Source organism: Stenella coeruleoalba (assembly GCF_951394435.1).
Source record: "Stenella coeruleoalba genome assembly, chromosome: 2".
Lineage (NCBI taxonomy): Eukaryota > Metazoa > Chordata > Mammalia > Artiodactyla > Delphinidae > Stenella > Stenella coeruleoalba.
This window is the reverse complement of record NC_137147.1, coordinates 66,240,615-66,256,576: the sequence shown is the minus strand read 5'-3', so window position 1 is coordinate 66,256,576 and position 15,962 is coordinate 66,240,615. Positions and strand designations below refer to the sequence as shown.

Below are 15,962 nucleotides of genomic sequence, written 5' to 3'. Positions count from 1 at the left end.
CCAAGAAACTGCTGTCCAATTATTTTTTGTTATTTTTGTTAATACATTAAATACACAGTGATTAAACCTTGGAAACTGCATTCATATTAAGTTCTACATGAAGAGGTTTTCTGTTATCAGGAATGTAAGCTTATTTATTTTATACAATGACTTGGATAGTTCTTTATTAGCTCTTGTAGGATAGAGACTATACGGAAAAGAGACACTTGACAAATGACTTTGATTTTGCTGCAGAGTGAATCATTAAATTTTTTATTTTGTAGATTAACCTTCTGAGTCCAACAGCTATTACAAAGATTGAGTTAATATCTGTAAAGTGCTTAGAACAGCGCCTGGTTCATAGTAAGAGCGATACAAGTGCGTATTAAGTGACTATGTAAAAAGAAATTTAAGGACTGAAACACAATTTATTTTACATCTTAACTCCCAAAGCACTTTACAGACTGTTTTGTACATGATAGGAACTCTGTTGATTGCATTTAAGTTCTACTGTATATTACAGGCTCTATGTGTTATCTAAATACTCTTGTAAATAAACATAAATGCAGCTCTGCACTCACACCTGATTTACCTGGATAAGAAGTAACGTTTTATAAGTGTAATTGTGCTCTTGAACAAACAAGTGCCTCCAGGGCACACCCATAAGTAAGGAGGTGGCAGGTTGAATAACACAGATATCTGCACCACTGTTACAGCTCTCTACACTGGGATTGTTTCAGCACAGGCCAAAATTTCTCAAGCATACTCATATTTGGACACATGCAATGTCAGAATTAAATAATTGCAGGAATGAACACCTGTTGGGACTTCTCTGGTGGCCCAGTGGTTAAGACTCCACCCTTCCATTGCAGGGGTTCGATCCCTGGTCAGGGAACTAAGATCCCACATGCAGCATGGCTTGGCCAAAAACAAACAAACAAACAAAAAAACACTAGTTCTTTCCTTCTACTCACCACACTACCTCTTCATTAAGGTATTTTCTTTTAGTTTATTCCAAAAATAGCTCTTAAATTGTGATCTACAAATTCCCCTCCTCAAGTCAGAATCACCTTCCTTGTAGCTTCTTTTGGTATAACTAGAACATTTCAAATATATAGGAAAGTACACATAATTCTCACTGTAGGTTAAAAATGTTCACCTTCCAGGAAGAAAAACATTAGCCTGTGACAGCAAAGGTCTAAATGAATGAAACCAAGAACACGCAAAGTAACCTTCAAATCAAAAAGTAAACTTAAAAACAATTAAAAATGTTTTTTTTTTAAATTAGAACTTTTAGTAATAGAATAGCTGATGCTTGAGAAAGAGGAAAGAATTTACTCTCTAATTACTCGTCAGCTCTTCATACTAATTTAGCCATGTGTGGGAGTGGAAGAGAAAGCTTTAAAATAGCTTTCAAAGTTAATAAACACACTGATAGTTTGGAAGCTGCAATAAACTATCTGTGATTTTGCACAAGGAGATGTGACATGAAGAATATAAAAGGATAAAGAAGCATGGAAGAAATCTAAATGATTAATAGTTTGGGATTTATAGTCCCATGAAGCAAGTATAAAAATAGGCAACTCTTTGGACAGTATGGCAAAAATAATAAAATCTCAAAATAGGGAAGAGAAATTTTTAAGAGACCATAACAAAAGAAATAAATGAATTTTTGAGAAAGAAAAAGGGAGGGCAAAAATATAGGACTGTTTATGCTTATAAATATTTCCAAATTACAAGGGAGTAACAGATAGTGATTTAAGAATAGTCACCCACATATAGTTCATGGGTAGTATTTAAAATAATAACTAGGATTGTGTTAAGAAGTGCTAGATTTGGGACGGAATTCAGCAGATGAATGAATGAAACGCTCCTACATTAAAGTTTCTGAGTACCTCCACCAGTTTTATTTATTATTATTACACATTTTTTTTCCTTCATTTCAACTTACTCCAAAAAATAAGCCGGGGGCCTTAAAGAAAATTTTGTTTTTGCATGGAATTTTGCATATGGGCAGGCTCTTTTAAAAAGGCAAATATTCAAGCAGAAGGACATCATATTGGTGTAAATGTTTTAAATTCTCTGGAGGAAATGTGTTCGATAACAATGCAACATTATTATAAAAGTAGTCATCTTTGTTCCTGGTGGGAAATAAGTCAAGTTTTTTAAAGTTTCTTGAAAAAAGAACTGCTTCATGGGCAATCTCACGACTGTGCTAACACTTAGCTGCAGTCAACCTAAGAGGGAATTCGACGGGATCCGGAGCACAAGTCAAAACAGATCTTGAACGCTTGCAACAAATCTAACCTAGAAGCTCGAACCAGATCAGGACAACTCACCAGCAGCCCGAGCATCGCGCAGGGCGTGGCAAGGCTTTTTGCTCTTTTGAAGCAAGAGGTCTGAGCTACTAGGTCTAAAGTCCACAGAGCTCAGGTAGGCAAACGGTGAGGGGAAGCTCCCAATTCCCGGGGTGCCAAGCAGGGGACACCCTCTTCCTCTCGGAAAATAAGTCCGAGGGAGAAAGGGCCAGGGCCGGTGGTGCAGGACTGAGGAGAGAGGCGACCACAGGTAGGCACTGAGGGCAGCGTTGGGCGGACCGGCCGGGAGTCCCGCCCCGCCCACAGCACGTGCCACGCGCCACGCGACCGGCTCGGAGGGAGACGCTAGGGCACAAATCGCCTAGACAGTGCGGTGAGAACCGCCCCTGCGCGCCACAGGATAACCGGAGCTGCGGAGCCGACGTTACCTCCACCCACTGGGCCGCGGCGTCCCCTTCGGCGGGGCGTACTTGCAGCCGGGCGTGCAGGCACTGCTGCAGGAGGGCCCGTGCCTGAGGTGGCCGGCCACTTTCAGCCATGGCTCAAGCCCGCGCGGATATTCCCCAGGTTCTAGCCACGCGCCGCACAGGCCCGCCCCCGGCGCTCAGGAAGCATTGGACGCGGCGCGACGCAGCGGAGGTACGTGCTGGTCGCCCGTGGCCCCGCCTCCAGAAGGGCGGGGCCTCTGACTGGCTCATCGGTGGCCCGGATGTGCGGTCTTAAAAGACTTGTATGTACTAACCCTTACCTCAACCTACATGCAATTCGGTAGAAGGCGCTCAGTGTATGCTTTTAAGCGAGTGAAAAGACCCAGTGGTTCTCTTCCCAACATACCTTTTTTTTTTTTTTGCGGTACGCGGACCTCTCACTGTTGTGGCCTCTCTCGTTGCGGAGCAGTCTCCGGACGCGCATGCTCACGGGCATGTGGGATCTTCGCGGACCGGGGCACGAGCCCGTGTCCCCCGCATCGGCAGGCGGACTCTCAACCACTGCGCCACCAGGGAAGCCCCCAGCATACCTTTTAAAGAGACATTTTTCAGCTCAGAAAGCTTAAGTTTACAGACGTTGAAAAATTTTAAATCTGCTAAGTCCATATTATGCCCATTGTGAAGATAGGTAAATAGAATGAGTCAATTGAATCACAAAACAAGCGGAGGTGGAACTGAAAGCTATAAATCTTTCAAAAAAATCTCCTTACCCCAAATAATAAAACAACGCTGCCTCCTCTATCAAGAATGCTATAAATCATTCTGTTCTCGCAGTTGTGGAAAGGTGTTGGTAGGCTATGTGAATACATATTTGGAGATCAATCTTTTAGAGAATATCCTTGCTAAAAATATTCTTATCCAAGAAAGTGTTTGATTTTAATAAATTTTTAAACATGCTACTAATTCAAAAATAAAATGGCATAGTCTGATGCACATAATGATACTGAATTCTGTGGTGTTTCCTGTAAGTACATATTAGAATGTAAATGAAATTAAACAAGGGCTTGATTTTCTTTCCTACATAATGTATTCCTTGAACCTGCATCAGATTAGCATTATTTTTCTATGGGCTTGGAGGGTTTAGATGAAGAATAATAGTGTTACCCTGACTGCATTACCCAGGTCATTGATTTGGGCTCGGTTGGCACAATATGCCTATACATCCTGGTCTCTGTTTCAGAAGATGACATCACTGACAGTGTTGCTATCCATATAAAGTAGTGTAGCTGAAGAAAATAATCTATGTGTAATGAACAGTCCTTTCTACACAGAATTGAAGCTGCCTGTTTGCTGGTTATCTTGCAGGCTGCCTTTCACTTTTTGTAAAAACAGAAAGCAAAATCTCACATTACCTCTGATTGAGGGACTGCAGGGGTTCCTACATTTGTTGACATTTGTCTGCAGAGCACAGACAAATTGCATTGTCTGCACCTTTATGTCTCTTTTCTCTTTCACTCCCAGACTCAAGTTTTACAGGCTTGAAGGAACTTTGACATAGAGGGCCCTTAGCCTTCACCCAGAATAAGAGAGGACTTCATGTCCGTTTGTATATGGGTGTAGGAGATAGGGAACTCTCTTGAAAATAGTCTGTGGTTCCCAGAAATTTTTCCACAGTGAAGGGACGTTAGCAAATTGAGAAATCCTTCCTGTGAGTAGATACACACACACGGAGTCTGGTTGGTAATGGTTAGCCTCTCAAAAAACACCAATTACTTTAAATCTTCCTGTTAAGTGAGGATCTTATTCTTTCTTTCTACCTGCAGAGGGCAGTATAGAGTAGGCACTAAAGAGAAAGTATTTACTTTCTGTATTTTATTTATTTTTTTGAACATCTAGTTTCATTACACAAAGAATTTAAGAAGGTCAGCCATACCTGCAATAAAATAGTGAAATGTGAATAAAAATAAAGCATAAGGAGTAGAGAAAATGGAATTATGTCAGTTGGAATGTGGAAAATTGAAAACAAATAGACAAGACAGTGGTTCTTTTTTTTTATATATAAATTTATTTATTTATTTATTTTTGGCTGTGTTGGGTCTTCGTTTGTGTGCGAGGGCTATCTCTAGTTGTGGCAAGCGGGGGCCAGTCTTCATCGCGGTGCGCGGGCCTCTGACTATCGCGGCCTCTCTTGTTGAGGAGCACAGGCTCCAGACGCGCAGGCTCAGTAGTTGTGGCTCACGGGCCTAGTTGCTCCGCGGCATGTGGGATCTTCCCAGACCAGGGCTCGAACCCATGTCCCCAACATTAGCAGGCAGACTCTCAACCACTGCGCCACCAGGGAAGCCCAAGACAGTGGTTCTTGACTGGAGTGCTGAGATGATAATGTAGCAAAGTTTTCACAGATATACAACTTCAATTTTTGTTATAAAACAGTTATGTTCATCACATGTAATGTTGATGTGGAGCATGTTGTACAATTTCCTTCAAGTTAGATGTAAGAGGCAAAGCACAACATTAAGTTGGCTCTAGAGGAAGAAGATTCACTGGAACATAAGAGAGCTTTGCCTTGTGAGTATACAAGAAATCACTGTCTGGGAAGAATAGTTCTCAAACAGCTACAGTGCTGAAAGGAGACCATGCAGCTAGTGCATTAGTTATGAAAGCATTCTAGGCCCTCTGAGACGGTATAATAATTTAGAGTTATTTTAAGTTGTTTAATTCATTCAGGTTGGCTGCCCAAAATTTTAACAGAGAACCACTTCTGAAAGATTCTTTGCAGCTGATAGTAAGCTTCCTGATTGTAAAGAGGAAAAGAAAGAAAAATGAACTGTTTCGTAATCTGTTTCATAGACTAAGAAGTCTGTTTCTTGGACTAAGCAGAGCTTTACGTAAGATTTAGCTCTAGAATGAACCTCTTGCCCGAGGCTTTACTTGGAGGTATGTTAATCAGTAGATATGCAACAGGAAGAGATAGAGGTTTCATTTCAGGGAAGGCTTGGAAGAAACCTAGCCCCCTACCTCAAAGCTTAGAGAGGTTTTTTTTTTTGTTTTTTTTTTCCTCAGTGCCTAGGGAGGTGATCAGTTTCTGAGAAATTAGTTCATACTAACTAAATTGCACATGAATTGGGATAGAACCAGAATACTAATTTATTCATTTGTAGTAAGAAATATTGCTGTGACATGGAGTGGAAATTCTCACATAAGGCATGATCAACACATTTTCCCTTGTGCAAGCAGGGTATACAAGATTATATTCAGAAGTCTCTTTACCAATTTACTATGAGAGATAGTCACTCTTCTACCAGGGTATCTGAAACAGGTGTGAAAGACCCAGGTGAATTCGGGCTTCAAGACACATGGCGCACCTGGTGGCCTCTGAGACGGTGGCGGCAGGGTCCGCGGCTCTGGCCTGGGGCGCCCAGGCTGTGAGGGGAGCTGCCGCCGCCTCGGGCCCATGGGGTCCCCTTCCCCCAAGGCCGCTGAGAGGCAGCTGGCCGGGGAGCTTATCCCTCCCTGGGTGAGCAAGCTGTCCTGGGCCGTGTGGACCAACAGCCTGTTCCCGGCGCGCGGCGGCGGCAAGATCCTGCCCAACAGCCCGGTGCTCAACACGCACCTGGTCAAGAGCCACCACCAGCAAGATGGCATAGAGAATCCAACAATAGGAAGAGATTTGAAAACTGTCCTGAGGTTCTGCTGTTGTCCGATTGAAGGATGCCCGAGAGGCCCTGACAGACCAAATTCTCAATTTTCTCTCAGAAAACAGCACTTTATGAAAATGCATGCAGAAAAGCAGCACAAACATAGTTAAGTGCAGCAATTCGTATGGCACTGAGTAGGACTTGAAAAGACATCCAGAGGATTGTGGCAATACCTTCCAGTGCACATGTGGCTGTCCCTATGCCAGAAGGACTGCATTTACAGTCCCACATCTACCGAACTGGCCGTGCGATCCCTGCAGAACACAGGGATCCATCTAGTAAGAAAAGGAAAATGGAAAAGTGCCTGCACAACCAGAAGTTGTCCAGTAAGACCAGTGAATCACTGAGCAACCAATCAACCCCAACACCAGATGCTCAAGAGCTAGAAACTTCAGAAATAAAGCTAATGGCTTCTTTTGAAGACTCTTGCAGCTCTAATGCCAGAAAGCAGACTCTTCCAACTCGTCCAAGGTATCCTCAGAAGTTGCTTTTACCAAAGCCTGAAGTGCCTGTCTTTGTGCCTACAGCAGACTCCTCAGCCCAGCCTGTAGTGTTGGGTGTCGATCATAAGGGCTCTGTCCCCCCGGTTCTGTGCACTTACTGCCCTTGTCCATAGGAACCCTGATCCTCAGCCTAGATTCAGAGGCTTGCTCTCTAAAGGAGAGCCTCCGTCTTTCAAAAATTGTAAATCCCGTTGCTGTTGAGCCAATTAGCACAGGTGTTCAAGTGAACTCGGGTAAAAGTCCATCTAACTCTTTACAAGAACTAGGGAACACATGTCAAGAAAACAGCATTTCTTCAATCAATGCACAGGCAGACCTGTCTTACACCACACAACACTTTTTACTGTCTGCACAGTGGGCTAGCCCTGATTCCTCTGTATCACCTTGTTCGTAAACTGATTTGACATTTGGTTCTCAAGTTTCCCTTCCCATTAGTGTTCATACTCAAAATTTTTGCCCAGTTCTAAGGTAATCTCATCTATAGCTGCTCAGACTGATGTATTTATAGATCCCAGTTTCCCGTCAGGTGGGATCTCTTTTGAGAGAAACTCAGACCAGTGGAATGCGAAGTCCAACAGATGATCGAGTACAGATAGACCAAGCTGTAATGTGTGGAGACATTTTTGAGAGTGTTCATTCATCATATGATGTTTCTACAGACAAATTATAAGCAGCAGCTTAGTAGCAGAGACTGTAACTCATGGTTTGTTACCTCAGAACCACCCTAAAACTTTAAATCAAGATATTGAGAAATCTGAACCAATCATGAACTTCATTCAGCACACAGAATAGTACACTTTCTTCACAGAACATGACAGATAATCAGACCTGAACCAGGGATTTATTAAGTGATCTGGAAAACATCTTGTCAAGTAATCTGCCTGGTCAGACACTGGACAATCGTAGTCTTCGTCTGACACAAGTAATGGACCTGACACCCAGCTCCCATCTGGCCCAACCCAGAATCCTGCAGTTGATTTTGATATTAGAGAGTTCTTTTCGGCCTCAAAAATCCAGACTCAAACTAAAAAGAGTGAACTTAGCCCCATAACCACTGAGCCAGTCTTGGAATCGCTGGACATAGAGACCCAAACTGACTTCTTACTTGCAGACACCTCTGCCCAGTCCTACAGTCGTAGAGGAAATTCTAACTTCTTAGGCCTTGAAATGTTTGACATTCAGACACAGAGGGACTTGAACTTCTTTTTAGACAGTAGCCCTCATCTGCCTCTGGGAAGTATTCTGAAACACTCCAGCTTTTCCATGAGTATTGATTCATCTGACACAGAGACCCAAACTGAAAGAATCTCTGCTGCTAAACACCTACCTGCTCTAGAAAGCAAAGTTCAGTTAAGCAATGCAGAAACACAGACCATGAATTCTGGCTTTGAAACTTTGGGGAGCTTATTCTTCAACAGCAATGAAACTCAGACAGCAATGGATGACTTTCTTCTGGCGGATTTGGCCTGGAACACAATGGAAACTCAATTCAGCTCTGTTGGAACCCAGTTGTGTGCAGAACTACACCCAGTCTCCAACTTCTGAAAGTGGAGTTCACATGGGGGATGGCATTTACGGTTCCCTTCTGGATTTAGAAGATGGAGAATGGGGACAACAGTATTAACTCTATTGAATGCAGTTGATGATACAGTTACTTCGATTCTTTGAGGTTCTTTGCCTTTTGCACTTATAAACATGAAATTTGTGTAAAAATGTATGAGTGTATTATAAAGTGTAAGATGTTGATCTAAAACGGTGATTGTTTTTTGTGTTGCCTACATTTGCCCTTTCAGTGTAGACATCCCTTCTTTAAAAAAAAAAAAAAATGTATTTCACACCTTTAAAACCCATCTAGCAGGGGACTTCCCTGATGGTCCAGTGGGTAAGACGCAGTGCTCCCAATGCAGGAGACCTGGGTTCGATCCCTGGTCAGGGAAGTAGACGCTGCATGCATGCCGCAACTAAAACATCCCACGTGCCACAACAAAGATCGCATGTGCCACAAAGAAAATCCCCAAGTGCAGCAACTAAGACCCAGCACAACGTAAAAAAAAAAACAACCCATCTAGCCATTTAGCTGAATCAAGCTTACCAGGACTACTGTACAAACTTTTCAAATTTTTGAAACATTGTAGTTGACATATGACTTACTTAAATTGCACCTAAAATACTTTTGCCAGTGCTTGTTAGAAATTCCTGTTTCCTAATAATGTCTAAAGAAGTCTGATGCTGCACCATCATATTTAAACACCATCAGCTTCATCTGCTTTGACATCTTACTCTTTCCTTATTTGAAGACACAAAGGAAAACTACAGCTGCCTTTAGCTTTTTTTTTTTTTTTTTTTTTTTGCGGTACTCAGCCCTCTCACTGCTGTGGCCTCTCCCGTTGCGGAGCACAGGCTCCGGACGCGCATGCTCAGTGGCCATGGCTCATGGGCCCAGCAGCTCCGCGGCATGTGGGATCTTCCCGGGCCGGGGCACGAGCCCGTGTCCCCTGCATCGGCAGGCGGACTCTCAACCACTGCGCCACCAGGGAAGCCTCTGTCTTTAGCTTTTGGGACAATTTTCATATAGTCAATGCCATCCCTCCTCTACGTGAACTCTTACTGATAGCAGTGTAAGTGTATAGTACTTTCCTCACAAGACGTGTTGCTGTAAAATTCTTGCTTAAAGTAGCAGCAAGCACTTAGTGTAAATAGCGATCGTTTCAGTCTAAGTGACAGTAAGTCGCCCCAACTATGGAAACGCTGGGCTGTGGAATCATGCCTATTAGCTCATACTGGAGTGTGTCCTATGAGCGTCCCCCCTACTCCCTACAAAAGGCCAGGGCGGTGCTCCAGAGCTGCTCCTCAAAGAGCACCCACCAGCTGGGTCCAAGTTTTGTCACTCTAATTGTTAAAAAAAATAAAGTAAGGAGAAAAGGAAATTCCCCACTAAATTTCAATACTATGCATAATCTTGATAGGGCAAGAGTGCAATAAACAACTATTTTAAAGTGAATCATCTTCTCATCCACCTCTCATTTTTTCCTTGAATGAGGAAACACATTGGTCCAGCAAGGATAGTATCTGTGCCTTGAGGATAGCAATTATAGAATAGATGCATCTAAGATGTGGTATTCTGCATTTTGTTGCTTTGTTTAGAGAGGATAATACCAGTCTTCAAAGGAAGTAAGGTGATGACTGATTGCTTCAGTGTTTAAGAACATCTATGTTTTGAGATGGGTCTGTGGTCAAGTATGCTTTTGAGGTTTTCTGTATTTAGGAGATCCTGAGTTCTTGATTGCTGGCCAAATCTCAAGCAAGTAAAAATCAGTGCAGTCTGTAAATTCTTCTAAGTTTACCCAAAAAAATACTCTGTTCCTTCTGTGGCACATGCTTATGCTGCTGAAGGCTAAATCCTCAAAATAAAACCTAAGGGGGAGACTAATAATTCATTGAAGTATAATAAATCAGTGGTTTGCTACTAATTGCTATCCCGTAGAAGAATTGTTGGTAGTGGATAAATAATATATCCTAGGCAGATGAACTCAACCTAGTAGATAAAAGTTTGCTTTGGTCACAGTTGCCTATGAATATGGCAAAACAAACATAAAGCCTTAACTTAGAATTTCATTATGTTTTAGAGTCATCACTGCCTTAATGTTCAAACATCTATTTAAGTTCTCCTAGTAAGGAGAAATGCATGTTTGATTATGCCTTTTGTAAATATATACACAGTGATCTATGGCTTTAAAAAATTTTTGTGTTTCTGTGACAATGTTAATCCAGCCAATTGAGTTATTTACAGAAAATTGAGGATGCAGTAGTTCTTCATGTACAAGTAAGAACTGTTTCCCCCCCCAAAACCTTAGCTACCTGAATTGTTCTAAGGTTATTTGTAAGAGCTGAAACTCAGCGATTGAAGAGAAGTGAGAATTCTGAAAAAAAAAAAAAAAAGTCACTTGGGGCTTCCCTAGTGGTCCAGTAGTTAAGACTCCACCTTCCACTGCAAGGGGCGTGGGTTCGATCTTTGGTCAGGGAAGTTCCACATGCTGGAAGGTGTGGCCAAAAACAAAAAAAAGACACTTGGCACATGCACTAAGACTGTGAGGAAAAAGGAAACATACATATGTAAATAAGAGTCTGAAATAAAAACTCCAAGGGCAAATGCTCCAACCATAATCATATATTTGATATTTTGTCATGGAGCCTCTTCTTACATAGGCAGAAACTGATGCCATGGTGTTAATCATGGGCTTAATCATGGGCTGTTGAAGCCCCTCCAATACAAAAATATGAGGCCTGGGAAAATGATAGTTCCCACCTAAGAGCTGAGTCCTTTCTTAACACAAATAGTTTGTACAACCAGGTAGGAAATGGAATTGAGTTTGGAACTTGATATTGACTGTTCTTTTGTTCAACTTGCTTTTTTAAATTCTTATTTTATTACTGTACCATTTGCTGGTGTGTTGCCTAGGTAACGTAACATAGCAAGTGCTTTTAACTGTAAGGCAATGATGCATATCTTTGGCAATCTGTAGGGTTTCCCCAGGGCAGGCTGATAAATTATGTTGATGTTTGGGTTATTTTTCAGTTCATAATGTTGTGATAACTTGGCAAAGCATTGCATAACCTTCTGAATATTTGTATACTTCTGTTAGCTGTTTTGTCAAGTCAGGCCAGCCTGTTGTAAGGGCCTTTTAAAATAATTTTGACACCTGCATCCTTTGTAGAAAAAAATTGTGAAAGATTTTGAAATGGGCAAAAGAGATTTCTAGATATCTTTTTAACAGAATTCTGGAACCTCTGGGATTTACCTGGTCCTATAGTGCTATACAGGGTTTGTCTTTGACTAGACTATCTTACAACTCTGTAGAGATAGAAGCTAACTCTTTGAACACTGATACTGTCTATAAAAATGTAAAATTTGATTATTACTCTGTGGGTATTGACCGGTTTTGCCAATTTTGCATCCATTTGTAAATTCATTTCAGCATTCCTTACCTGACTAAAAGTATATAGCACCTTGAGTAGTTCTCTCTCTCTCTCTCTCTAATAAACTTTAAGTTTTAGAATAGATGTAGATTTACAGAAAAGTTGCAAAGATACCAGAGAGTTCCCATATACCCCTCACCCAGTTTCTTCTGTTATTAACATCTCAAATTACTATAGTATGTTTGTCACAACTAATAAACCAGCACTGGTATATTAATTAAACTCCATACTTTATTCAGATTTATTAGGTTTTCTCTAAATCCTTTTTCTGTATCCCACCCAGGATACCACATTACATTTAGCTGACAAGATTCCTTAGTTCATGACAGTTTCTCACACTTTCCTTGTTTTTGATGACCTTGACAGTTTTGGGTAGTACTGGTCAGGTATATTGTAGGATGCCCCTCTATTGGGATTTGATGTTTTTCTCATGATTAGAGCAGGGTTATGGGTTTTTGAGGATGACCATAGAGATGAAGTGCCCTTCTGATTACATCATATCAATGGTACATTCTGTCAACAGGTCTTATTGATGGTGATGTTGACCTTAATTACCTGACTAGGGTAGTGTGTTTGCCAGGTTTCTCCACTGTAAACTTACACACAGACCCACTTCCATGATTTAGTCTTTGGAAGCAGATCACTAAACACAGCCCATACTCAAGGGGTAGGAAGTTACGATCTACCTCCTTGGCTAGGGAGTATCTGCATAAATTATTTGGAATTCTTTATTTGAGGAGATTTGAGTTCTTTTTTGAACTGGCTGTAATATATTACTGGTTTCTTCCTTGCTGAGTTAAGTATGAATGAAATAAAAATCTTTGACACATGTTGATTTTATGTTTGTATGAGAATTGTGATTTTATTCTTTTTAAAAAATTATTCTCATATCGTTCTACCAAGAAATGTGGGAATTATTTTTTATATAGTTCTTTGAAATCCATGGATAAGTGCCATAAACAAATACGTTATTTGGAAAAGAAGATATTGAAGATTATTTATAGTCAGAGAAAAAATGAGTTATTTTATCACACTGACTGTATCAGCAAATATACAAATATACTGTATCAGCAAATAACACACTCTAAATAGGATAACCTGGGAAAGTTTTATTGACAAAGGCACTATTTACAAAGGTGTGGGTGTAGGGGCACCACAGTGGGTAGTGTAGTAACAGCTGAGATGTTACCGTTCCCTTGGGCATGGTAACAGGTGAGATGTTACCATTCCCTTGGCCTGAAGAGAGAAAAGGAGAGAGTCTGGAATCCAGGGGTAGAGACTTACATAGACCCTTAAGAGAAGGAATGAGCCTTCTGCTAAGAAGCATAACCAAATTTAGCTGGCCCTTTAGGAAGGGAGCTAGGGAAATAAATACCTGACTGCATTTTCTACCTTCCTTCCACTTCCTGCCAGAGCTCCCCATTGCAAAAAACAGCCAATAGCTAGGAAGCCTGGGGACCTGTTGATGTCCCAGCCTCCAGGGCAGAAAGCAGGGTGGAGAATGCTTGCGTGTAGATCAGGAAGGCCAGCAAAAGGTATCTGGCACATTGACTGAAGAGGTTGTAAAGGCCACATTGAGGTTTCTTTTGTCATCTTTTTGTGGGAAGGTAACAGCTGAGAAGACAAAGAGAGACATAGCTGCTGTTAACATTTTTAGCGGAACTATTTAATTTCTCCAAGAGTTTACAGAGGTGAAGTTTGACTTAGTGAGTTATCAGTGTAAGATGAGTCAAGGTCCTTGACCCCTCCCCATCTTTTTTTCCAGCCATTGGGAATATGGCAAGACATCAGAGGAGAATGGTTGCTGCGATCCTAGCCTTGGTGAAAATGTCTCCTACGCAGCCCAACTTGCATGGCAGGAAGGTATCTACGAAAAATTAATCAGTCGATCTAAGACAGAAATTGAAAATTTTATTTGAGCCAAATTCAAGGATTGTAATCCAGGAAGAGCATCTCAGAAAGCTCTGAGAACTGTTCCACCCATTAGAAGTCAAGGCACAGTTATATAAGTTTTTCGAAACAGAAAGCTGTACATTAAATGATGCATTATTGACAGTTTATACAATCCAGATCTAAGCATCATCTAGCGGCCCCTTACAAGATGGAGAAAGAATGTCACCTTTTAAGGAGTTGTCTTGTTGATGCTAGGAGAGTGTTGCTTTTTACGGTTGAGCAGGTATTTCTGCAGGTGGGGGAGGTTTGGTTGATGCATAATGCAGATACACAATGGACAGTAGCAGAGGAGAGAGGAGGTCAAAGGGCAAAGAATTTTTTTTTTTTTTTTTTTTCGGTACGTAGGCCTCTCACTGTTGTGGCCTCTCCCGTTGCAGAGCACAGGCTCCGGACGCGCAGGCTCAGCGGCCATGGCTCACGGGCCCAGGAGCTCCGCGGCATGTGGGATCTTCCCGGGCTGGGGCACGAACCTGTGTTCCCTGCATCGGCAGGCGGACTCTCAACCACTGTGCCACCAGGGAAGCCCGCAAAGAAAAATTTTTATGTTTAAATTTTTATTATCTTGTCATAAAATATGAATTTTATTTCACAAAGGGATGGAGCCACTGCCTTCAAGGGCTCTTGCAGACTTAACTAAGAGGCACGTTAGAGGGAGCCACTATGGCCCTAAGCCCTTAGAGCTCTCTGTGCTGTGGGGGAAGAAAATTGGAATCAGATTTGACTTGATACAGAAAAAATAATGAACGATTTTTATTGTCTTTGAGTGTTGTAACTAAGTAAAGCTCATACTGACTCCAGCAGGAAGTAAATAATAGAATTTCAATAATGAATTGTTCATATACATCTAATTCTTCAGTTGTGTTTGCTTGAGATAAAAAAGGGAAAGCAGTATTTATCAGATGGCAGCTCCCTGATTGTTTGCTCCTTTTGGCAAGTGAAGCAAAAGAAATACTGTAGATTCTCAGCATGCGTGAGGAAGGACAATCTAAAGATCCCCACAAGTAGAGAAAATTCCAACTTCAGAATTAATTAATAACTGCATCCACATATTTATCCAATTGTTTATTAACGTTTATTTATCATGCCAGACACCAAGCTAGGTGTTGGAAATATATGAGGAATAAGATGCTGTTCTTATTCTCAGGGGGCTCAGAATTTAGGGAAGAAACAAGGAAAACAATTTAATTAGAAAACGATATCTCTTTCCACCATTGTGTTCTTTCCCTCCCAATGTTGTTGAACGAACCCAAGTCCATGTGCCTGATGCACAGTGAGGCCAAACAAATGGAAACTTCAGAGTGTGGAGCAGAGAAAGATTTATTTCAAAGCCAAGCAAGGAGAACAGGAAGCTCACGCTAAAAACCCCCAAAACTGCTGGATGGTTTTTAAAGGCAACATTGCGGGGAGGGGGAGGGAGAGGCTACAGGGTGTGTGACTTTCTTCTGATTGGTTGGTGGTGAGGTGATAGGGTGGTGCTCAAGGAATCTCAATCATCAATCTTCTTGTTCTAACCAGTCTGCAGTCTCAGCATGTAGTCACCATCCTCCACGTGGGTGGGAGTCTTAGTTCCTGCAGGACAACTCAAAGATATGCATCAGATTCTTATACATATCCCTTGAGGAGTAACTAGGACTCTGTTATGTGGCTGAACCATTGTTTCTTGACTACTTTCCTGCATTCACTCACTTCCCTAATTAGTAACTGTTTGAATCTGCTCTTTGGAACTCAGGGAAAGCCTAGGAGACTAAAATTTTTTCTACAAAAAAAGAAATAGGGGTGCGGGTGCTGAGGGGATTTTGTATCTGGGAGGACCTTGCAGGGTCCTGCTGGGTTTCACCAGTAAAAGAAGGACAGGACTTGGAAGGGGAGCCACCTGCTGGAAAGCCTGAACTAAACTGGGGTGACTGGGCTTAACTGCAGGGAAGATATGGTCTGCAGTTTAAACAATTTGGCATAAACCGGATTTTCAGGGCCATACCACATCTAGGCAAATTTTTTTTTTTTTGGCAAATTTTTTTTTAGTCACCAACTCTCTCTTTGGAATAACTCTCCGTCTCCTTTCTCTTTTATAGCAATTCCCTATATGTATTACGCTGCCTTTAGCAT

General features: G+C 41.6%; 1 protein-coding gene and 1 pseudogene across 5 annotated transcripts in view; one reads left to right on the top strand and one right to left on the bottom strand.

Moving 5' to 3' along the window:
* Positions 1–3,306, bottom strand: part of DTD2 (D-aminoacyl-tRNA deacylase 2) — a 42,124-nt gene extending 38,818 nt beyond the window's left edge. For 3 of the 4 annotated variants that reach the window (XR_013825198.1, XM_079906619.1, XM_079906618.1), the window contains exon 1: positions 2,726–3,306. Coding sequence is in view for 3 of the 4 variants with exons in the window: in XM_079906619.1 (XP_079762745.1) it covers positions 2,726–2,836 (111 nt within the window). In the remaining variant the exon portion in view is untranslated. Of the gene's footprint in view, positions 1–2,318 lie in introns of all 4 variants that reach the window. The other variant, XM_079906620.1, reaches the window with a different exon arrangement.
* Positions 3,307–5,325: 2,019 nt separating this feature from the next.
* On the top strand, positions 5,326–9,169 carry LOC307182211 (ATM interactor-like; annotated as a pseudogene). The gene has a single exon. The product of its transcript is annotated as an ATM interactor-like (transcript).
* The last annotated feature ends 6,793 nt before the right edge of the window (positions 9,170–15,962 follow it).